General features: G+C 45.0%; 1 protein-coding gene across 10 annotated transcripts in view; it reads left to right on the forward strand.

Moving 5' to 3' along the window:
* AKAP13 (A-kinase anchoring protein 13) overlaps window positions 1–25,873 on the forward strand; it is a 1,883,770-nt gene that overhangs the window by 1,466,817 nt on the left and 391,080 nt on the right. For all 10 annotated transcript variants that reach the window (XM_069624282.1, XM_069624281.1, XM_069624277.1 and 7 more), the window contains one exon: window positions 6,967–7,141. In XM_069624282.1, the coding sequence (XP_069480383.1) occupies window positions 6,967–7,141 (175 nt within the window). The remainder of the gene's footprint in view (window positions 1–6,966; window positions 7,142–25,873) is intronic.

Consider the following 25,873-nt stretch of genomic DNA (forward strand, 5'->3'; position numbering starts at 1 on the left):
TCCATAGCATAGCTAAAACAACTTAAGGGCGAAACCTCAGAACTGTGCCCATATTCAACAGCAGAAGTATCCTGGCGTTTAAAGAGATCGCTTTGGACCTTTCTGAAGTGCTTATGCGCATCATCTTGTTTGAATTTAGTCAGTGAGGTTATTCCAGTAAGATGCACCAGCTTCTAGCAGGCGGTGTCCACTTGACCATACTTATAAAGCATTTAAACCCGTCTTTCACAAATGGCTGTCTCCTCCTTGCTGATTACCACATATACCATTCGTGGATATCCTCTCATGGATAGGGGACCATTACAATACTTGCCAGTGGGAAAGTAGGCTACACGTGATTATGTGGAATCCTAAAATAACTAACGCAATTACAACAAATACAAAACAACTAATACCAAAATAACCTATTCCTGTGTCGTTGTTTTTGGGGGTGTTGCCCCTTCAAAGCCCCCTCTTTTTTTTCAAAATACACCCCCCCACCTCCAAAACTACTATTCCCACTCCCAACCCCATTTTTTGCTTTTTTCCCAAATTCGTTATTTTTGTTTTTGTTGTTTTAGATTCATTGTAGTTGCATTAGTTATTTTGGGATTCCATATAATAACTGCATACTGGGGAAAATACTGTATTTCTTCTGCACTCAAGTCTGAATGAAGAGCGTCGCAACTTGGGTGTGCACCATTTCAAGCCTGCCTTTGAAACACTCTGATGTGTTTTAATGTGCAATGCTTGTTGCATAGGATAGGCCTTTTGAAACTGTCACATTAACCATCATTATTTTAGCTTTAATAGGTGGATACATTTGGGAAAGGAATTGTAGTATTGTAGCTGACAAACTTACAGTGGTGATCTGTAACATCATTAAAGATTTTACATAAAAGGAGCATGCCAAAGTTATGATGTGGCTAGCCATTTGTATTCACTCTAGGAGGTGAACCAACACACCTTTGCTGGATTACGCTGAACTGATTGATTTTTAAAGTGTTATATACCATTCAGGCATTGATCTGAGGAAACCATCAGTTTACAATGGAACATGCCGGGACTTGTAAGTCAGCACAACAAGGCAATTTCTATGTCTAGCTCTGGCTCCACAAGCAGTGCCTACGAGGGAGATCATTATTGCTCCTAAAAAGAATCAAGCCTGGAACCTTTGCAGGGAGCAGAGTACTAGACTGCAACTTGCCCTGAGGCTGCCAACATGCTCGCAGTGGATCCTGTATGTTTGGCCATTTTTATTTATTTATTATATTTATTATACATCCAGACCTGGAGGTATCACGGCGTAGTTACAATGGGTAAGTACAATCTTTACATAATAAATGAACACAGTAAAAAAAATAAGTTATACATTATATATACAAATGAAGGGTGGAGGTCTAGTCAGAATGGGTACGGATCTTGGCTCAATTTAATATTGGTTGAATAACCAAGTTTTCAAGGATTTTTTGAATTGTGGGTAGGATGTTTCTTGATATTGGTAGGTAGGATGTTCCAGTGTCTGGGAGCAAGGACTTTAAAACTACTGCCACCGCTTTCTCTCTTTTGTAACGTGGGATTTCGAGGTTTGGATCTGAGGAGTCTGGTATGAGATTTCTTCATGACTGTGTTAATGAGATATTTGCAAGCTTTGTTGGCAATGCATTTATGTGTGATGCTTAGGGTTTTTAATAGTATCCTAGCTGTTATAGGGAGCCAGTGGTTGTCTCTCCTGATGTTGGAAATGTGCTCAGACTTTTTTATGCCTAGTGCCGCTCGGAGGGCTTTAATCTGCATGAATTGGAGTTTGGCTACATTGGTGTTGGAAGTGCCAAGGAAGAGGATATTGCAATAGTCGAGCTTGGATAGTATTAGTGTTGTTGCTAATGTAACGCAATTGTCAGGTGTCAGGAATTTGTGACTTAGGGAGATGAGTTTGGATGTGTTGGAGGTGGACGAGGATAGGGTGTTGACTTGTTTTGACATAGTTAGGGTGGCGTCTAAGTAGACACCAAGTGTCTTAACTTGTTTCAGCACTGGGATTGTGGTACCATCAATGATTACCATTGTTAACAAAAAAAGTAGAAGTTGAGCTGCTGCTGGTTAATCATATTCATATCTAAACGTCAAAAAGGTACAGTGCCTACCAGAAAACTACAGTGCATCACAGTTCGGCCCACTACAGCTAAAGTAAAAGTGGCCCGTTATGACCAACATGGTTTGGTCTGCCACAAATAGTGCCTTACCAACCGATGATGTACACTACATGCTTTTCTATTGTCTTCAATGTGAACATGAGAAAAGTAGTCTTATCTGCCGACTATTAAATGGCAGTTTGCCCTATTGTATACTTTTTACTTGTTTGTATAGTAAGCATCTATCATTTATTTTTATTTATTAATTTATTCGGCGCACATAGCCCAGAGGCAACTAGACGCTGATCACTGCTTAAAAACATGGATACAGATTTGAAAATTATGCTACAGATTATGGCCTTAAATATTCTGTTTAGGGCTAGCTGCGCTACATTTCTGGTAAACCAGGGTCTATGTGAAGGAATGAAATGTAATCCTTCTCACTCAGTGCCTAAATTAATATTGTATACAGTGAACCTCAATGTGTTGTATACTTTGAAACTGCCATGCGCGCTGAATTTAAAGCATGCATACTCAGACTGAGCAGCATTCCTCGATTCAATCTATATGGAGAACAATACCCTACTCAAACCATTTGAGCTTCATTACATTAACTGTGTAAGAAGTTAATTATGAAGGCTCGATTTCTGCATACTCCCAAGAATATTTGAAGGGCCTTTCTGAAAGGCAATTTCAATCGACTGAACATGGAAGTAGCTGCACGTTTCAATGGAGGGCGAGGATCTTACTCCTTGACTTTTCGTTTGTACCCTTTCCTGCAGCCTATGTAATGGCAGTATATAGAGCATAGGCTGTATTCGGGCAACCAAATGCCCGTCTATGACAAGACTAGGTCCACAAATGCAACCACGTTACTCTTGGAATACAAACTTTTACTCTTTAAGGATTATGTTGCCAATTTATTACAGAACGTATTTTGTAGAAAACTTGACTGATAATGGTTAGGATTTTGAGTCACCATGAATTTTGGCACAATAGGTTTTTTCGACCTAACCTGCTCTGTATTTTCTTTAAACATATGTTTTGAGGAAACAGGGTGGTTGCTTTGTGTACTTTGCAAAGGTATTTGATATGTTGCCACACAAACAGTTACTTCATCACATGAGGGTCTCTGATCAGGTATGTATGATAATATGGTTTGTACTATGCCATCGGATCACTGAACTAGTTTCGAGTGCCTTATCTTGGTAAGTACAATGTATTTTTCCCCAGCCTGGGGTAGCCAGACCTTCTAATGATAGGAAGATCACAGGCTAGGGTACAGACAAAGGGGTTGCAGAAAGAGGAAGTGGACACAGCAGGGGGAGAATGCTTGGTTGGTAGTATGTATGCATGGTTGTCCAAAATATTTGGACTCATTTCTAGAGAGAAGCGACATAAAGAAATTGGTGTTGGGTTAACGCATGGATTGTGTTGCCAGGCAGCTTTGGGGGAGTATGAGTTAGAACAGTGCAGTGTTGGGTGCATGAGGGACTTGAGAGCTGGCTGGGGCAATCCTGGAAAATATGTACACTAGCTGCAATGATTGATATCTGATTTTAATGTAGTCTTCAGTGGGGTATTGATTTAGCACAGACTCTGCGGTGTATGTAGTGGAGTTGCACACAGTTCTATAGTGGGTCCAAATATTTCTTTAAATATTGATGAACTAGTGTAGAAGCCTGTGTACACCAGCCAAAGTGCAGGTTTACATTTATACGGTAGGACCACTATATATCCTAAGGCAACAGCTCCCTCTAGCAGTGAAAGCAGGCAAAGCTATGCGAATTGGCATTGTCTCTATATATCCTAAGGCAACAGCTCCCTCTAGCGGTGACAACAGGCGAAGCTACTGCATTCGGACAAACATACAGGGACAAGCATACATCTGGCCTTTTATTATATTGTTATTTTTTTTTATAGATGCATGTAGCAAACATGTTTGCATTTTGTGCTAATTTGGCACTGATCCCTGAGGTTGCAGGCTGTACTGGATGAAAGCTGCCTGCAACAGAAGTTTAAAAGGTCCAATCATGGTGATAGCCCGTTCGATCTGGTATGATATGCTGCTGAGGGGGGTTATGGACAGTACCATCTGGGGCAGTATTAACAAGGCCCTTTCAATCAATTTGTTTTTGAAAAAATTGCACAACAATATATGTGCTTTCAGGAAAGCAAAGTACATCAGTCCAACATTTCCACTGTGAGAAATTAAAAGGGAACTTAAAATGCAAATCTCTTGTCAATATTTAGGGTGCCCAAGGAGTTGCAGATAGGTGGGAGAGTGGTGGGGAAATGCAATAATGATGAATGAGGGCTTTTTAAAAAAAAAGAAAGGGGACCTCCTGGTGGGGATGGTGTGGGTTGATGGCACGTGCAACAGACTTCTTTTTAGGTTGCCAGACATTTGATCGAAAAAAATTGGTCGACCAGACAAATGGTCGAACCAATTTGGTCGAAAACCAAATGGTCGAAATTTTTATTTTTTTTATTTTAACCCTTTTTTTTATTTTTTTGGGGGGGTCCCCCCCAACCCCCTTTTTTTCTCTAAAAACCCCTTTTTTAACTAAACGAAAACCCGAAAAATAAATCTATAAATAAAAAAAAATTCGACCATTTGGTTTTCGACCAAATTGCGTCGACCAAATTGCAGTCGACCAGTTTTTTTTCGACGAATTGACTGGACACCTTCTTTTTTGTTATGCAAAATTATAGCATTAGGAAAATCCCACAATCTGATTGGTTGCTCGGAATACTCAACATGCTAATGATGGAAAACCAAGCAGGATTGCAAATAGGATCGTAAATGCAGGGCAGGTTTATTTAGTATTAGAAAAGTATTACAAAAGAATAAAGTTAACCATGGAAAGTGAGCAGGCCTTTGACACATGACTGCAGTGTGTATACGAATGGACCTACGATGTAATGCTACATAGGCTAAGTGTATAGTTGATAGATAGTGCCAGCGTTAATGATTCAATCAAAATCTTCCAGCCAGATGTGACATTTTTATTTATTTCCATACGTCGACCCTAGCAGGACAGGTATGCCCAGATATGGGTTCTGAGTTTGCCATGCCTACACACCCAAGCTACGCCTCACTGACTATGTCCAATGTAGCTGGGAGTGCATGTGGCTTTGTGAAGAAGTGATGTAGTTGGGCCAAGCCTAGTTTGGGTATGGTCTATCTCTCCTACAATGGCATTACAGGCTGAAAAGTAATGATCCAGAGAATTGCCCACAGCAATGTCAGAGTCTATGATTAATTCAAAACCGTCCAGCCGTCACCTTTTTGATGTGTTGGATAGCTAGAAACCTGTTCATCTACAAAATTGGAACATAAGTCAACAATGGCATCAGTGGCATTATGCTTCACCGTCACCCAAGTGCCTTATTAACTAATGACGTATTAGTCATGTTGTCTGACGCACACATTTTCCCACCCAGAATCACATGGAGACATAGATATTTGTTCACATACACAATCAAAAATACTCTGACATGTATATCCCATTGCATCGCCCATAAACATATATTTTCCCTGTGCATATTCACACGAGTGTTTAAAATAAACACATTTGTATTAACACATGCTTGAATATACACTTGGCCATCAGACCATATCTCCTACACCAAGAAACATAGAGCAGAACACACATACTTGCCACACATTTCACCAATTCAAACAACCAATCCAAACACCCATACAACTACACAATGTGAAAGATACACTATTTTAAAGGAGCACTGATCTCGCAGACATTCTGAAATAGACGTGTGCATATCCACCACATTGATATCCCAAATATACATGGACAGCAAACATTCCTTAACAAACTCATGCAACCTACACCCATCTGCCTTCCACACAATGTTGAGCACATCAATATCAATCAAATACACATATGTCACATAGACAAAATTAAGCACACGTAAAAACGCTGGGCCTCGCCTAGACCAAGAAATGCACACAACGCACTACATTTCTGTCCCATGCTCACGGTTATGCTCATTGTGTCTCATTTAGGAGCCAACCCAGAGGCATTTTGGTTTTGTGGTGTTGCTGTGTCTGTGGATTGTTGCAAAGCACCTACATCATATTAACTTTGTGGTTGGCAGGTGAGTGCAGCAAGGTATAAGGGTAAGGCCTGCATTTTTGTGTTTCATCCTGTTGGGGGAAACCACAGACTGAAACAGTCCTTTATGGGCTGTGAGGCTCACAGTGAGTGTGCAGAGTAGTGTGCGATAGTATTCTTGCACATCTCTTTGCTAGTACTTTGAAAATATCACCTTGCCCCTAAGATGTTTCTTAGGTGCACATTGAAGAAGGTTTGACCTCAAAGGTCACAAAGGTCAATGTGCAACGTTTGACTTGCCCCAGAATTGTAATATTTATCAGTTGGCCTTCGGAACCATCTAGTAATGTGAAACATACAAACACTGCACTTCACCACTTCTATAAGATGCCTACATTGTGTGGAGCATGCGTGTATGCCATCTGTGCACCCCAGAGCCCCTCCTAGTTGGGCATAGAAATACATTTGCAATGCAATTTTCACTCTGCTATGATATTCATACCTATGAACAAGACCAGTTAAAGGTATGTTTGCACTTTTGCTTTGGATCAAAATTAGCCTTTCTATGAGTAACTGGTGACTGCAGAAGGTTCATCGGTCCCAACATGCACTGGTCCCATAAAACCAGGGTCTGACAGGAGTTTAAATGAGTTCTTGCTTTTAACACTATATGATTCTGTGCCCTGAGCTTAATGCTTAGAGTGCTCATGATAACCATTAACATTTGATATTGAACTCCGTAACTGAGCTTACAAAGGATCTGTTTTTATTAACAGGAAAAAGAAAAGGACAAAGACAAGACGAAAGACAAAGAAAAGGAATCTAAGGAGAAAGAAAAAGATAAGAAAACTTTAAATGGGCACCATTTCACCACAACTCCGATCGTGGGTCCAATGAATTGTTACAACTGTATAAAAGTGGTCACCTGCAAAGATGCTTATCTCTGCTCTTGTAAGTGAATACCTTTTTCAGTTTAAATATTTGTGTTACTAGATTTCAGGAACATTTGGGAAACCTATATACATTTGTCTCACTCTATTACATTTGAAGTATATCTAGTATTTAGCTGCCACATCTCTGCTACACAAAGGTGGGGCTGTACTTATAAGCTGCCAGTTAAATGATTATTTCTTGAATGTGATAAAGGTAACATAGCTGCAACAGCATAGGTTAGAAGCATCATATGTTCAGGTCGCTTTGTTTACAAAGAGAAACTAAAAATGCCACAGGTTCACCTTATGTCAGATTGTTAACTAAAAAGGTGCATGCACATATGGCAAAACTAGTATTTAAAACCTTATATAATGGGTAGCCATTTCCCTGTTTTAGCCATGTTTTAGCCATGTGCCTATTGTTAATCATATGTATTGGGTTGAAGTTTGGCAGAGACGAGGAAGGTATCATCGCACATGATAAACCAGCAAACCTTATTCCTTTCAGACCACTGAATAAGGTGGCCTAGTATGAGATGGAGGGGCATATATGTCAGGATAATTAACCTACCCAATGTCAGATGGACCCAAGTTTGCAAAATCTCCAATATAACACTAGCAATGCACAGTATATGGTGGCACTGAAGTGAATAAAGAGTCCTGTATCGGCAGAAAAGTCAGCCAACAAATGTATCGATCTAGGCCAGCCAATTATCAAATGGACTGGTTGGATCCTGGAACATTATTTTATGACTTGGTTGCTTGATTTATTTTCAATCTGCTAAAAAATACATATGATGTTCGGCTTGATCTTGTGGATCCTACCTTGCTGGGATAACAATAATACATTATTTTGTACTCCTTTTCTTCAAGTGAATATAATTCGGGGGCTTTGCAGCCCTAGTCCAGATAGTGAATCACAACATTTTGGCAATCGAAAATCCCACCATCTCCTCCCATTTAGACATATATGCATGTGAATGTCTGAATTGGCTGGTATTAAACAACTTAGAACGATGAAACCATCCTGGCCGGTTTGGTCACCTAAAATTAAGTCCTCCAGCTTTGTCCTGTCCCTACTAAGATGTCTAGTTACCCTGGGGTTACTAACCCAATGTCTAAGCTGTATAAACACATAGTTATCAGCCTCTAAAAAAAACAATAAAAAAGCCTGTTTACACATATCAAAGGACTGCGGATCACCCACCTTGAAATGTTAGCCTAAATGCTGAGATCTCCCCCCCCCCCGCCCCACCTCCTTCAGCCCATCGGTTATATTGCCTAGGATGTAACCTTAGCAGGAAATCCAGATTACCCCAAATTGGGGTACGAGGTGATGGAAATGTTGTGAAAGCATATTTCTTTACTGCTCTATCCTAAAGTTACATTGTCGCCCGGAGCATTTAAGTGGAGCCCCGCTGAGTTCCCATAGAGTGCCAACACCACTCATGTATAGGAACCCCCAATCCTTTTTGCTTTATGTCCACCCAAGTGTTTAACACCCAGACTAACTATTTCACAATCTCTACACGTGGAGCCAATCGTGCTGAATAGAAATAACTCTCCAGATCCGGTAAACCCGGACCACTGTTCTCCCTGCTGGCCACCATTGTACGATGGGAGACTCTAGGAAATCTCCTAGCCCCGATGAATCCGAAAACATGAGCCTGTAAATCCTGTATGATCTTATTCAGGATAATTATTCATAAGGCCTGTAGGGTGTACAATAATCTCGGCTAAAGGTTTATTTTTACTACTGCTATTTTCCCCAACCATGAAATTTCAGTCTTCCCCTAACGTACCATTTCCTCCTTTAACGACCTGCGTAACCCCGGGTTATTACGCTGATATAACTGCTCATATGTCGGAGTGGCATAAACCTCTAAATACTTCAAAGTATCCGATAAACATGGAAAGCTAAAATTCAACTGCAGATCAGAGACTGCCACGCTGTTCTGATACATAGATTATGTGTGATTTATTATAATTTAATTTAAACCCTGATGCCTTACAAAATGATTCCAAGAGGGATGTTATGCGTGGTAAAGTATGTTCGGAGCCCTGAATACAAAATGGAAGTTCGTCTGCATAGAACACTCATTTGTGGTGGATTCGAACTACTTCGACCCTCTGGATACTCTCATGTAGCCTAACATTTTTGCGCTAACAATGCCATCGACAATGCAAATAGTAATTGAGAAAGTGGACACCCTTGGTGGGTCCCCCTCGACAGAGATAGTGGATTAGAAATCATCCCATTTAACATAATTCTGGTGGTGGTGTGGACAAAATTTGGTAATACTCCAGTTATAAAGGTCTCTTGAACCCAAATACCTGCAATACCTCCTTGAGATAGGCCCAGTTGATCCTGTAAAATGCTTTTTCAGCATCCACTGACCATAGCGCCAGAGGTTGGTTGTCAGTCATGCCCATTCCTTAACATCTATTGCTCTATGCATATTTTCTTGTGCCCATCTACCAGGGATAAATCCGGTCTGCTCTTGATGTATAATGCCCGGGAGAACCTTCAGCAATTGATCGGCTAAAATTTGAGAGTAGATTGGTGCATCATAATTAAGGACTGCAATCGGCCTATATGATCGCATTTAGGCACGTCTGTACTTTGTTTATCCATAAGCATTAACACAGATTCGCCCATCGTGGGGGTGATTGCTCCCGTTACAAAACTGTTAAATAGTGCCCAAGTGCAGAGTCAACAACTCTGCAAATCGTTTGTAAAAGAGGGCGGAAAACCCATCCGGGCCTGGTGCCTAACTATTAGGGAGCATCCGTATAACCTGGGAAACCTCTTATATCAATATCGGGCCCTCCAATAATTCTGCATCCCGTCTTAGCTGATTCAGATTCCTGTGTCTGCCCCCCCTCATCTTCGAGCCCCCTGTTCACATTTCTAACTGATTGTGATTTGAATTTATGACAATATCCGTGAGGCCTTATTAGAAGTGCTAAATAAATCATTTGTAGTTTTCAATAATGTATAGGATATGTCTGAGACCCACAAAGCCGCCTTCTCAGCCCTGGCCATTTGCAATTGCCTGAACACTCTCCTTGAACCCCCTCTATATCATCCTCCCCCCGCTTATATTGTGCCTGTAACTCCTGCACCCTTCCTTCAATGGGCAACTTCTGCGCCTCTAATATTGTCAGTGCTGAAGCTAAACTAATAAACTCCCTCCTTAACATGTGCTTAAAAGCTTCCAAGATCATTTCAATCGAAGTATCATCACTAGTAGTCTCTTGAAAAGATTGTGAAATCCTTTCCGCAATTGTTGTGTGATACACCTCATCCCGAGGATCAAATCTTAAATGTTCTACATTGTGGACTTTCTCATGTCGGCACCGTGAACCTCAAGCTGCATCGTAAATCAGAGCGTGGTCAGTGATCAGTTTAAGTTCTATCATCGAGGCTAACTTTGATGGCATCAGTGAACGAGAAACCAGAAAGTAACCATGGTGGACATGGGAAAAGTGTATATAGTCCTTTGTTTGGGGATTAAGATGCCGCTAGGCATCCACTAGATCAAGGTCCGCAACAGCTTGTAGAAGGGATACTGGACCACCCGGATCCGACACATTCCTACGGCCTGACTTATCCATGTGTATATTTAACACTACATTGAGGTTGCCAACCTCCCACAATCAACTCCCCTTCTGAAATTGGACGATGCATGGAAAAAGCCTGTCATAGAAGGCTTCCTGGTGTTCATTAGGGCCATGTATGGAAAAAGGAGAAATACAGCTCACCCTGATCATCCCTCAACCCTGCCATTTTTTAAAAATTCAGCATCCTGCTAATTAAAATCACCACACCTGCTTTCTTCACCCGGAGGGAGGACACAAGGAATTGATGAGGGAACCAACTACATATCAGTCGTGGCCATTTGCTCTAAGGAGAGGAGTCTCTTGAAGCAATGCTAAATTTGCCCCCAATTCTGTCAATTTGGTCAAAACACTTCAGTTTCATGGGAGAATTTAGGAGAACATTCATGGAGACTATCTTATGAGAAGTCGTAACAACCACCTCTTTGGACCTTTATTCTAAAAGACCCCTTCTTTTCTCACTGTATAGGATGGCAAATCCTGCCCTCTCATCAAACCACAAACCTCACTTGCAACCAAACATGCCTTGGAATAGTAAAATGTAACAAAAATACCCTGTTATGGGGAAACATCATGTGTGTATGTAACAGTTCGCATCTTCTGAAATCTCCACCTCCCAGACATCTCTGTGGAACACACAATCCCATTCTCACTTTGCCAGATTCCTGGAGTCAGTGGATACATTGGGGCTCTTGTCCTTGGACGGGCCCAAAGGTACTGAATGAACATCCTGCTGCTTCATTGTCACAGTCGAACTTGCAAACTTCCATGTGTGTCTCCAGAGCCACAATATGGCTTGTACTCCTGAATCTTCCCCAGTGCTTTTGATCACGACTGGTGGCTGACACTATTGCAGATTGATCTCATCCAGTCGTTGAGGTAGTCTTGCACTTCTTTGCACACACCACCCTCAGACTCATTACCACTTTTTGTGTTCTACTGCTAATGTCTTCTATAACCTGTAGTTCCCCTAAGCTTGCTTCTACGCTGCTCAACTGTGACCGAGTGATAAGTCCCATTATTTTCTGTAAGTCTTCTAACTTCACCTCATGCACACTTCCTCAGCACACGTTCCTGACTGAGGCCACTAAGTTCACCCTATCCCAGGTTCTGCCCTCAAGACTTCTTCGAATTCGCTTCACCCTACAATTGTGTTGTGGAGTACTCCAGACAGCCCCAGTTGATATCCTGTTGGGGTGTACCAGATTGACTGGCTACCTAAACATGTCTGCCTGATGGGCAATTGGAGGGGCTTTTGGGTCAGCCCATGAGCAAATGTACTTATCTAGGAGAGAGACCCTGTGCATGTTTTGGCTTAATAGATTTTTAACTGCTGGAGGATTCTTCAAAGATGGGCTGCTGATTTTCAGGACTAGGTTTCCTAGTTCCTTTGTATTGCGCCCTGGGTACTTTTTTCTTGCCACAGTTTCTTCTAAAGGCTGCTGGATATACTTTGCTTGCTTTCGCTCTGCCTCCTCCCGAGCGTCCTTGCTGGTTGTACTGATTATCCTGTGCTGAGACTATTTCTGGGATGCAGCAGTGTCTTACCTCTTCCTGAAATCCGCTTGGACCAACTGCCTTGAGGTAGGAAGCTTCACTAGCCTAGAGGGGCACCAAGACTCCACTTTATTTTGCATTTGTACAGTGTCTCTTGTCAAAGCGCTTTTGCCTTTCAAAGAGGCAATGGATTACTGTATGATAAAAAAAATCTGGTAGTGGTAGGGAGGATCAAAGACAGGTAGATAGTTGGGATGAGGGGAAAAGATAGATAAGATGCTCAGGAAGGCATCAGAAGGAAAGGTGAAGGAGCTCTTTGTACAATAGAACCACATTTATTGTGGGACTCAACTGTATTCTATGGGGCACAGTGCCAAAGAAAAGATAGCTGGAGAAGAGGTGTTTGCTGCGCCAGGGGGTTTGCCTGAAATGTACTCACTGCATGTTGCACCTGGGCATGTGGAAGCCATGTCCATGAAAATGGATGGCAAAGCCTTTCTAATTACTTCCCTAGGCCAGCAACAAAATTAGGGTGGAGTTGTATTCCAGAGATCCTAATTTGCCAAGTTTGCAAAATCTCGCTGAAAAGTGAGCAAAAACCGTAAATGTGTAGGTTTCCTCATTTAAGTCATGGTTACCAAAACCCTTGTCTTGTGTACAAAAGTGCTTAGGGATACAGAGCCTGTCTCTAGTTTTAGCCGTGGTCAGACATTTGAGCCTTCCACAATGTCATGGTGAGCCAAGGCATCTAGAAATCATGCGCAAGAAATCACAGAGTGCAAAGCCCCTCTAGTTACTCCCCTAACCCGGGGCGGCATTGAAGGGCTGTGTACTCTAGATGGGAAAACTGGAAGGAAATGTGGGCTAATTTAACTGAGGGTGGGAGTTCGAACATGGCTTCCTTCAGGACAGAAGCCGAACTGGCCTTCCTGGAGGTCCCTGGGTCCTACTAGGGCCTACAAGGGCCTACAAGGTAATGCTTATATTGGTGTGTGAGGCAGGAATCCTTCAAAGCTTGGTGCTTATCAAAGTTAATTTGCACTTCAGCTCATTCTTTGCTCATCCTGGATCGCCTGAACCGTAGTTCCCATGGTGGCACTATTCTTGGTTAGCTGGCTGCCCTGTTTTGCTTCTCAAGTGCCCGATTTTCCTTGATCGGGTACCTACCCCTTCCTGGTGCTTCACCCGTCACTGCTTCGACTTCTGGCTCGTGGGTCATCATCCTGGATACATGAATTATTAGTATTCATCTGTGTTGGTCCAGAGTAAGCACTTGCAAGGTCCTATTGCCTCTTCAGAGATGAATTGAGTGATTGTCAAAGTCAGTAGATGTACCCAGGCCCTGAGTTATTCTGTTGAATCTCTTGCAGGGCTCTCTTGGGTCCTACAATAGTGGGTGTTTGCAGGCCCTTCTCACCCGGGGTTGGCTATTCACTTGGTCTGCATCCTGCTGTTCTTCCTTACTTCATGGTTGGCTGGTCCTCGAACCTGGAACCGGAGCTTTCAAGTGGGTGAACTCTGGTTTTCCCCTGCGATAGGTCGCTTCTTCATCTCTGTACCTGTGGCATAGAACAAAGCTAAACCTGGCTTAGACCCATAACCACAGCTTATATATAGACTTTATCCCATTAATTCTTAAGACAAACATTCTGCAACGTTAAAACTCCTAAAGTGACTAAAAGGTTACTTGCATGAACTGACATGTTTCGTAGCTCTTGATTGTTTCCATGGATTTTTCTACCAATTTTTCTTTGCAATGAACCCAGATGTACTGCAAAATTAAATATATTAAATCACTGTACTGCACTCCTGCTATAGAAATGTATCAGGATTTGCTGGTTACATTTTATCTATTTATTTATGGGGTGTAATTTTATTTATTTTGGATTTGTAGACTGCACTACAGCCCACAGGCATCGAGGCGCTTTAAAGGATACTTAAGAAGGCTTGCTTGAGGGTTACAATAAGCGGCCCAAGAATAGAGCTTAGATACAGTTTGTAATGAGGCCTGATCAGTTTGGTATTTTAACTGTAGTCTTATTCTGACCCTTGGTGGCCCCCTTTGGCTTGGGCTAGAAGGGTAAACACTTTTTCTTTTCTTCTTTTGGATATTATTCTCTCTCTCTCTATATATATATATATATATATATATATATATATATATATATATATATATATATATATATATATATATATATATATATATATATATATATATATATATATATTATTTGTTCTAGAGGTTGTGGGGATTACAAAGGCTACTCCTAGACCAGAATTGTTGATTCTGAACATGACTTAGTAATGTATTGTTTGTGTCTAAGGATCCCTCACGCCTTAGCATTATAATGTACTGTGCGTACTCTCAGGTACGGGTCATAGATACATTTCTTGAGATGTGGAATGGTCTTCCTGGGCCCTTTACTATTTTTATAGAGATACTGCTCTAGTGTATTGAAGCCCAAGTACTTAATTCAATTGTGTGTTGTACGTGTATCCCTATGGTAAATTATATATTTTCTGTAGATCTGTGAGTATTTTTCGGGTGTTTATTGGGACTAAATGTACCTGACCACCAGACGCCCTACCTTCCTGGAGTGAATCTTGACTGCTTTGCCATAGCTACCATGTAAGTGAGTTTGATCTAACTTCTGGTTGTAACCCTGTATTGCCCTTAATGATCGATGTATTCCCACCCCTCATCAAACACCTATTGAAAAATCTCTAACACTAAGCTGAATACCATATTTTTAACTGATACGTGGCTGGAGGAGGTCCCAGGTTTTTCTTGGATTTCCTCAAGACATAATCTGCAGTACGGTCAATGAAATGCCTTTCCCCATGTTGTCTTTAAAGGAAGTGGAACATTTTAGCATGTATGTCCTTGGAGTGCCTTTTCCCCTCTCCAGCCAGGAAACCCATTTCCTTGATCATAACACTTGACGTCTGTCTAGTGTGGTGTAACGCAAATCGAAGTTAAAAAGGAGTGTTCTGTTTTTCAGCATGTTTGGCCAGAAAACTGGCATCATTTACTGCATTTCTAAAATTAAATTGTCGTAGGAATGTGTTCTGTTTGCAGCCTTCAGATTATCTTTCGCTGAAGGATTCAACCACTTGAATGCTAGTAAATATTATGTGCCTAATATATCCAGTACAATGCCTATGAACATAACCTGACACTTATTTAATTTGATAATGTATACTGCAAAACTGGCTTAACCAGCATAGTGCTTTACAGCGTTTAGGGCATGACTTTGGACTGTAGCACAAACTGTTGGTTAAAGGCTGAAAAGCATGGATGTAGTCATGCAGGGGGTCATTGCCATTTTTGTGTTATGCAGACTGGAGTAAGGTGGGTGCATTCCGAGCCTGTAGGAAGATAGTCCTGAAGAGTTGGTGCATGGCACGAGAACTGTGTGTGGCTCTTCTGTTTGCTGGCTAGCTTTGACTCCAACCTTTTGATGGATTAGCAACGCGAGGTGCGAGTACCACTAGAGGTGTGGAATTTAGTCACCAGATATGTTAGTGTGCCTTTCAAGACTGCTTCGTAGATGATGCAGGCAGTTTTGAGTAGGATCCAGAGGAGATTTGATCGATTTTGCAGACTCTTGTAAAGAGGAATGTGGCTTGGTGGAAAACCTTCAGCTGACAAGATGCGTGGCTGCGAGCCCGGTTGTTATGACATTTCCTTGTCAATGGGGGAGATCGGGAGTGCCTTAACTACCGTGTAGAAGTCATAAGTGCGAGATGAAGGGTTTGATTTTGCAGAGTGCGGCTATCTGAAGTCAGGCCATTTGGGATTTCTTGACTATGTGCTTATGGAAGGAGAGGCTGTAGGCTTTTGGCATTAAGGAACTGACATGTTTCTGCGTTTCTGCCTCTAGGTGGCACTTTCTGCAGATCTGCTGGGTGTTCTCTACCATCTTCAGAGAAGATCCTAAATCATTGTTTAACATTTCCTTTCACAAATCTGTATATCCAAAAACATGGACTTCAATTCCCATAATGCAACTTGTGGTTGTTCACATTCCCTGGTCATTCCTATGCATCTGTCCTGGAACCACAATCTCCAGAAGCCCTAGAGATCAGTGCTGCTTTCACTTTCCCAGAACCAGAGAAGGAGGAGGCAGATTACCTTCAGGTGTGCTGCTAATGAGCCTTCTTCAGCACAGGGCAGGTCAGTATTTACACAGCTGCCTGCAGGAGCACAGGGCTCTTACATGGAGTTCGCTCCCAGCCCTGTGTACCTTGATCCTCCGTATTCTGCTGGTTCCTGTTGCTGCCAGAACCTACTGCTGTTCCAGTGCCCTGTGCTCCCTGTCTGGCAGCCCAACTACTCTGCCTACTCTCCCCTACCTTCTGCTCTGCGCCTTTGTGCTTCCTGCCCTGCAGCCCTGCTCCCCTGCTTGCAGTGTTCTGTTCCCTGTCTGCAGCCCCTTGCTCCCTACCACCAATTCTCCTGCTCCATACCTGCAGTTTCTTGCTCTGTGCCCACAGTCCCTGTTTACTGGCTTTAGCTTCCTAGATTCCAGTCCTGAGTTTCCTTGTTCTCTGACTACAGTTCCGCCCTTGTTATCCTAGTCCAGAGTTTCAGTCATATGTTTTCATTGGTCCGGGTCTACAGTTCATTCTGCTGTTCATTGATTCTGGTCCATAGTTTCTAGTCTGCAGTTCTAGTCTCCTGTATCATTGCATTTCGATTCTTTTCTACTTGCTTTTCCTCTTTCATTCCTGGTCTCTGGCCTGAAACGTGCTTACTTTGACTGCCTATTCTTCCATAGATATTTCTGTTACTGTTCTTATCCTCTCTTGTGCCTTTATTATTCCTTTGTTCAGAGTGTGGCTGCTGGGTTTCCCTTCCTTAGTCTCATTTTACTTGTAGTCTATAGGGAATTTAATGTAACAGTGTGTTGCGTTTTGTTCCCTCTGAGGGCATCTGCTGTAGGTTCTGGCTGGACCCATACCGGTTTGTCTCTTGCTCTTGTCAGTACACTTCTTGTTTGTGCCCTAAGGTCCACACAGAGAAGCCACTCTTGCTGCCCCCATCCATGGGCTCGCAGGGTGGGGTGCCTGTAAAAGGATTTTACACAGAGGCATTGAGCTTCCCTTATACCTGTAGGTAGTCTCTAGTCCAACCTGTGTATACAGCTGTCATGACCACTGTGAGGGGGCACAAGTTGTGCCACAAGCAGGCTCTCACCAGAACCCTGAGGGCCTTCAAACCACTGCAAAGGGGCTCCTGGAGTCAGTCCTGGCGCCTTTGGCACCATGCTCATATGGAGTAAGGAAGGGCTGTTCAAACTAGGTCCCATTTATGTACATTGGCCTTTACATCCAACATGGAAGCACCCACACAGTCTAGTTCTAAGAAACAAGCCATGCGGTCTAGTGTTTTGGGTGTGGCAAGCCTGGAACTACTTTCCCTGGTACTACTTTACCTGGGCTATATAAACCACACCCTGACTGCAGAACATGCTTCGTGTTATTCTGCAACCAGCAGCGTGAGGCTCACCGTGTCCAGCTCCTGGTCTTCAGCATCTTCCTGTAAACCACCAAGACCAAGAACAAGATTATTCTGTTTTACCTGAGAAAACTCCATCCAGCACTCAGCATCTCAACTGGGCTGCAATCTGTGGAAACCAAGAGAAGAAGAAACATTGCTCACCCGTGAGTACTAGATTAAGGACTTCCGGCGAACCGCTACCACAGCTGCTGTTCAAACACTGTGACCTGCAATAACGAAAAAGGGAAAAACAATACATCGAATTCCATTAGTCTTCCCTGAATTCCATTGCGTTACGCCGCGCTTCCATCCGGAGCACCACAGCAACATCTGATAAGGAAAAAAGACATATTCAGGTTTGCTTTCAATATTAAACCGCACAGCGCTGTACTACCTTAATGGATTCCGGGGTCCTGTTTTTCATCGCGCTCTCATCCTTCCGGGAAGGGTGGAAACCGGTTGGGGGTGGGGCAGCTAAGTGGCAGGGCCTGTTTCTTGGCCATGTGCTTCCTCAATGCTGTCTGTCTGGAGTCCTAATGTAGCTGGCGGTGGGTGGGGCATCTGAGGAGCAGGGACTGGTCACCTGGCCATCAGCCGCCTCAACGCTGTCTGCCTGGAGCTGTGCATAGGTTCTAATGTAACAGGCTGGAAGTTGCTGGTGGGTGGGGCATTGGAGGAGCGTGCCACCTAGTCAGCAGCCTCCTCAACGCTGTCAGCCTGGAACTGGGCTGGAGTCCTGATATAGCTGCTAAGAAGGTGGGAGACCGGTTGTGGGTGGATCAGTGATGTGGCAGGGCCTGGTCACATAACCAACCAGCCTCCTCAATGCCGTTGCCTTCTGTATTTATTTGAATGTAAAGGGATGCTCTTCTTGTGGAGGCCTAAAAAACAGACCACAATAGAGCTGTCAGTAGAGATCCCCACCTCAACTTTGGTTGTGTCCATGCAAAACTATGAACCTCAAATAGTAATTTTTTTAAATCTCTTTATGCTGATCTTTGTGAGTGGCAAAGGGCATCTGTATCAGGCACTGCTCTGCATTATAAGGAAACCAGCTGAACAAGCTGTGGAAGTTAAACATGTTTCTCGTGATTGTGCATGTACATGATGGGCAACGGTATTCCCTAATTTCTAAGCACTTTTGAATGACTGAATCACATGCAGATGGATATTTTCCAACTGGTTGAAACCCAAGTTTGAAGGTTTTCCTTTTTGGATGACTGGTGTTTGAACACACTTTGATTCAGTGAGATCTTTCAATTATAGATAAAGGAGGAATTCTACTGTTAGAACCTAGCAGAGCTATAATGGTTTATATACTTTATTACGAAATTACAAAAATAACTTATGTTTTGTGACTGCTGAATAGGCTTCCTAAAAGCATTGTACTATACCTCAAAATACATTCATTGTTGTGTCTTCACTCATCAGTGGTAGATTGGACCATGGGAACATGATATATTTTGGATGATCTGAAAAGTGATCACCACCTTAAACGATATATTTTGCCATCTGCGAAATCTCCATCTTCTAAACATATAGTCACATTATCTTTAAGGCTATTGTCCTATCCTTCAAGATGTCACAATTAAGCCTCTAGATCTATATTTCACAAGATCATAATAAACATCCAAAACACAGTATTTGTAGCTCACAAAAACACCATCATAATCAGAGATTGAGGTTATTGACAGTGGACAGCAAATCATATACTCTTACATCCCGTCCCCTTTCCTTCATACTGTATGGGCGTCCTTCGCGAGAGACGGGAGACGGAACCTTTTTCACCAGAAAAAATCTTCTTCCCCTTTAAATTTCGGGTGCGGCCCTGGTATCATGCGCTCGCCTGACTCTGCTCCCTCCTCAGACCCCTTTTCCGCATCGACGGGAACGAGCCGAATTCACCAGCCCTCCTGGGTTTGGGTTCAGCCATGTAATTCCATACGTGGATACTTCTTCTCTTCTGTCTTCTTGTCTTTTTATCATTCAGGTACTTGATCCTCAGGTGTCGCGCTCCTCCCCGGCGCATGTCGACTTCTGCAGGGTTCAGCAGTTGTCCTCCTGCAACAGGCTCTTTCAAACTTCAGACCCCAACGCCCTCTGCATATGTTGCCTTGTGCCGGACCACGGCTGGCAAACTCGTAATGCGTGCAAAGCACTCTCCTCGAGGTCTCTTAAGACAGACTAGCCAGGTGGAGGGAGCTCTTCCAAGATCGCCTCCAGAGGACCGGAAGGACTTTGTCGATCATCGATCAAGGCCCAAGGTAGGGCCATTCTTTTGCAGCGCACCCTTCAAGGGAGACTCCTTCCAAGGGCTCGCCCGCACGGGAGGAACTGCTCAGGTTCTCATACCAGCACACGTACAGAGGCTGAGTCAGCTACCGTACGGTAGGCCAAGGGGTCAGTGGATCCTCCCGGTGACAGTGCTGATGGACCGGAAGGTTCTTTTACCGGGTCTTCACCAGAGGGGCCACGTCCTAGTACCGGCAACATGTCTGAGGGGACACCTATATGCAGTACTACTAGCAGATAAGCCGAGGGCGAAACGCCTACCAGGTCTCGGCCTGAAATACTTACTCCCGAGGGGCAACACCCTAGTACCGGCACACGTACTGAGGCTAGTCCAGCTACCGTCCTCACAGCCGAGGGGTCTCTGGATACTTCTGGTGTCAGTGCTGAGGGAACGCAAGGTTCTTTTACCGGGGTTACTCCCGAGGGGCAACACCCTAGTACCAGTCCGAGGGGGCACTTTCACGCAGCACTACTGGCAGCTCTGCCGAGGGAAATACACCTTCCAGGTCACTGCCAGAGGTGCGGGATAGGACTGTTGTTCCAACACCAAGTGTCTTTGACGGGGCTGGTTCCAGCGAGCCAGGCACCACAACTTTGCCACGTAGCAGCAGTTCTTCAAAATGGCTGCTCATCCAATACCCCATGTTGCGGAGCGGGTGGAGGAGAGAGTCACAAGGCGTGACTGGTGTCAGCCAGGTACGTGGCCGACAGCGTATACATCCGCAGTGCAAGGCAGGTTTCCCCTGCACTCCAGGCAGAGTGCGCCCTGGTCCGAGCTGCCCTTGGCCACTCCGTCAATGTCATCTGCCACCTCTTCAGCCTCTGAAGACCGGTTCTTCGAAAGGTTCCTAGGGTTGATGCGATCTCCCCTGAGGGGCGTCATCCTCTGGGATGCCATCAGGGACATGCTCATTCAGGTCACCCCACCAGCACCCATAGTCATTTCTCCGGTGCCACAGGCCCCAGAGCAGACACTGCTGCCCCAGCCGGCTTCTCCGATTCCGGCTTCCCTGCCTCTCATGGTACAGGCAGTTCCACACCAGCCTACGCAGCAGCCACCAGCACCGGTCTCCACTCCGCAGCCCACGGCGCCCAGCACTCCTCCACCAGCTCCGGACCCCGAGCCTGGTGGACACAGACGAGGAAGAGGACCCTGATGCGCCATCTTCAGCCAGGGCCTTCCAGGAATGCCTTGCAGGTTTGGCAGAGTATGTGGTCCTTCCTCAGCCCGAAGTAGAGCAGCCGAGGAGGGGGTTTTAACAGAAGGCCTTACCTTAAGACTCCCTACCAAAACGGGGATCCCGATGCAGAAAGACATAGTTGCCCTGGCCATTAAGGGGTGGCTCAAGCCACACTCGGCCCAGTCTGTCACTCGGCCCTTCAATGCCAAGTACAGGCAGATGGTGGGGGGGAGACTCTTGCTTTCAGCGCATCCTCAACCGCACTCTTCTGTGATAGCTGCAGCGTCACTCTTTTCCAAGCTGCATTCGTCCTCGGCCATCTCGTCCTCGCCTCTGCTAGGCAAGGAGGATAAGATCTTGGAGGCGTACGGGAAGAAGCTGTACTCCAACACCTCCTTGCACTTGTGGCAGGCCAACGCAGATGCCATGTTGGCAGCCTCTAGCCAAGGGCTCTGGCGGACTTCCTCCCAGAACTTCAGCACAGAGCAAAGTGTGCTTCAAGGCGGGACTAGGAGAACATTAGCGCAGGACATTATGGAGTCCACCGGTGACCCACATCGATACCTCAGCCCGGGCCATCTGCATTACCACGGACATGAGAAGGGCTGTCTGGCTCCGGGCTACTAAGTTTAATCCCGATGTCCAAGAACGCATATTGGACCTTCCCTTCGAGGGCAGTGACCTCTTTCACTCCACCACGGATGAGGAATTAGATAAAAGAATAGCTCGCAAACCGCAAAGTCTCTGTTTATTCTTAAAAAGGCCACTCCCAAGGCCTACACCCAGTCGCAGCAACGCTCCGAAAAGGGGTGGGCATTAGGCGGGTTACGAGGCCTCCAAGAGCACCTAGACAACTGCACCGTTCTCCGAGTCGGCATCGGAGGAAACAACAAAGGGGGCGGGGGTAAGGTTTTTTTTCCAATCCCCCTCCTCCATATCAGCCTCAAAGGGGAAAAAAGGAATGACGTGTACCTTCGGGCCCATGTGTCCCCTGTGGCGGGGGAGGCTTGCCTTTCACGTGCAATTTTGGCGCCAGAATTTTGTGGACCCCTGGATCCTCACTGTAGTCTCCACGGGGTACTGCCTACCGGTACCTTCCTGTCCTCCCTCCTCTCCCACAGGTTGGGACAGCAAACCTGCTGACGGAGATCTGGTCGCTCGGCGAGAGCCAGGCTGTGGAAGAAGTCCCAACCTCCCAGCAAGGCTTGGGCTCTTATTCCGGGATTGTTGCCATATAGAAGAAGAACCAGGCTGGCCGTAAAGTTGTGTTGGACCTTTGCACCCTCACTATCTCTCTCCATCTGCAAAAATGTAATATGGTTACGCCAGCTCTTATGGTGGAAACACTTGGCAGGGGAGACTGGATTTGCTCCCTGAAGGACGCTTACCTACACGTCCCGATTTGGCAGCCGCATCATTCCTTACTGCGCTTTAGGAGCAGGGGCTTCCATTTCCAATACAAGGTGATACCCTTCGGCCTCAACTCTGCTCCCAGGGTATTTACCAGGTTGATGAATGCAGTGGCAGCCCTCCTCAGGTACCAGGGCCACCATGTCTACCCATACCTGGTTGACTGGCATGTCCGGGCCACCTCTCCGGAAGCGGTTCAGCATACTGCCTCCGCACTGAGGAACACACTCCACGACCTGGGGTTCACTATCAATCTCAAGAAGTTTCAGCTGCAGCCCATGCAGATCCTTACCTACTCTTAGGTCCCACCCCCTTTCCTCCGTACTGTACGGGCGTCCCTTCCAAATGACGGGAGACAGAACCTTTTTCACCAGAAAAAAACCTTCTTCCCCTTTCAATTTAGAGGCGCAGGAGTGCGGCCCAGGGAGCCTGCGCTGCCCTGACTCCGCCCTCCGGTGCCACACCTCAGTCCCCTATTCCGCGTCAAAGGGAACTGGCCAAATTCACCAGAGCTCCTGGGTTTGGCTTCGGCCATGTAATTCCACGCGCAGATACTACTTCTTTGTATTTTTTGTATTTTCTATCATTCAGGTACTCGGTCCTCAGGGGTCACGCTTCTCCCTGGCGCATGTAGACTTCTGCAGGGTTCAGCAGGTGTTAATCCTGCAACGGGCTCTTCTCAACTTCAGACCCCCACACCCTCGGCCTATGTTGCCTTGGTCACGGTCCACGGTTGGCAATCATATTCGGCGTGTGACTCGCTGTCCTCGAATGGCGCTGAAGAACAGACTAGCCAGGTGGAGGAAGCTCTTCCAGAGATCGCCGGAGAGGATCTCAAGAACTTCGTGAAGCATCAAACCAAGGTAGGGCCGATATACTCCATCACACCCCGCAAGGGAGACTCCTTCCCAGGGACTCTCCCGCGCTGGAGGGACTGGTCAGGTCCTTCTACCGGCACGTGCAGCGAGACTGCTTCAGCTACCGGCCTTTGGGTTGAGGGATCCTCGGATCCTCCCGGGCGCAGTGTTGAGGGACCAGAAGGTTCTTTTACCGGGTCTACACCTGAGGGCCTCCGCCCTCTTCACGGCACCATGGCCGAGGGGCTACGCCCTAATACAAACAATACGTTCGAGGTCCTACGCCCTAATACCGGCAATACGTCTGAGGGGGGCATCTAAGTGCAGCTCTACTGACCGCTGAAGGGTGTTACACCTACCGGGCCTAGGCCCGAGGAGCAGGGTAGGCCTTGTGATCCACACGCAAGAGTCTTGGACGAGGCCCGGCCCAGCGGAACCACGTATTGAAAAGCATAGGGTCTTAGTTTGCCTATGTCTTGGCAATGTGAGTTTACACCAGCATTTACCTATGTTGTACAACATATGGGAAAGACGTTTCACCACTTAAGGACCTTTCATTAGCCCCTTTCTGCTGTTGATAATATTGGTTGTATTGTTTTTGCCTTGACTACAGTATGTTTTGGCTTGGGCAATCATGGCGGGTATTACATTTCAACAATATCGCCCCACCCAGTGTCTGGGTTTTCCATAGACTTATACATCTAAAGTTAGTCATTTCATTTTGTTATACAAGACGTTCGCTGCTGATCAACGGTTTTGTTTTCAAAATTGCTTTGGGAACAACTTTCAGTCACTTGCGAGTGCTGCATTCGCTGCTTTTCAATTGTTCGGTATTCAAAATGAATTTCAGGTATTTTCACGCATACTTGAGTGCTGCTCTTCAACTGAATGCCTGTCTTGGAAATGTGAGCGGGTGCAGGGCGCTCCGAGGTCACTACCAGCATGTGAACTCACCGGGCAAGACCTGTGCGTCCTGTCCTCTCGCCGCTCACAGTACTACTTCTGTGGCTCCTCGCGACCTGGCAAACTGCTTCTTGGAGTGCGCCTTCACCGATGCCACCTGCAACTGAAGCCCCTGTCGCCATGAGAACCTTCTTGTGTGGTCGCCAGAGACAGCCTTGCTCTTACTTCCGAGGCCCTCTGGTGCACGCCAGCCACCAGGGACAGCCTTGAGGTCCTCGGTGTATGCTAGCCACCAGAGACGGCAACAAGAGACAGCCTACTGGGAACAAAAGCTTCCCTTGCCTTCGTTTCCCACCATGCACCCTCTGAACTTAAGGATTGGAGAGACATTGACCCTCTCAGGACTGGCAGCCGTTTTCTGCCTCACAGTGGTCACGGCATCTTCTCTCTCTCTTGCAGCTTCTGTTTGGGCTGCACCCGAGTGGGCCTTTTAAGCCTCTCTATCTCCTTCAGGTTTAGGTCATTTGAATCAATGATCTGACCACTCCTGCAACATTGTACCTTTTAAGCCCTCTTTCCCGTCCCAGTCCTTAAGGAATTATTAAGTCCCTAATGACAGTCCATTTTTCAAGTTTGATTTTTACTTTTAAGCTCAAGTCTGTTCTTTACAATATTCTTAAAAGGAATATCATGAGGATTAGTTACTAGGCCTGATTGAAAAGAGAAAGGCAGTTCTTTTTGGCCGTTGTTATTCACAGATTTCCTTTCACTATACCTTTGGGTGTTACAGGGGCTATTAGCTTTACAAATCTCTAAGATTTTAGATGGCTGATGTAAGGAACTCATGGTGGCAACAGTAAAGACAGACGCAAGTGATCACAGTTCAAGGGTGTTTATTGAACTTTATAATGGTTGGGATAAACACCTAATCTAAACCTAAATCTAAGATGGGAGCAAGCTACGCCTATCAAATAATAAAGCAGGCCTAGTGGCGTATTGTCAAATAAAAAGGGCCTATACTAAAGAAAAACTATTGCCAATTCCTTACTGTCAAATTACAAAGAGTGTGGGATAATTTTCAGCAGAAAAGAAAGAAGTGTTCACAAAATGAAAAGTCAGGATGTTATGACTGGGTCTCCCTTCCCCACGCTTGAAGCACGGGACAAGGCGGGGTTCTTGAGCACAGCACGCTCCTTGGCCTCGTCAGCGCCAGGTTCCCAGTTAAGTTCAACGGCATCAAAAACCTTAGTGGCAAAGTCTCCTTCTTGCAAAAGTCCCTTGCCTTAAAAGGCTGGCTGAATCAAAGAAACAAACATATAAATGTTCTCTGTGATCTTGCACCTTAGGCGATTGCTCTTCGTCCTCGGATCCTCCTTGAAGTTTGGGCCTCCCTTCGTCGGGTTCACTACGGCCTTTCTTTAACACAGTTAATGTATTTCTAACAGTTCATGTATTGCTCATTTTCATCAGAAAGCAGGGTTTTCCTT

Source organism: Ambystoma mexicanum, chromosome 11 (genome assembly GCF_040938575.1).
Source record: "Ambystoma mexicanum isolate Mex_15411 chromosome 11, UKY_AmexF1_1, whole genome shotgun sequence".
NCBI lineage: Eukaryota > Metazoa > Chordata > Amphibia > Caudata > Ambystomatidae > Ambystoma > Ambystoma mexicanum.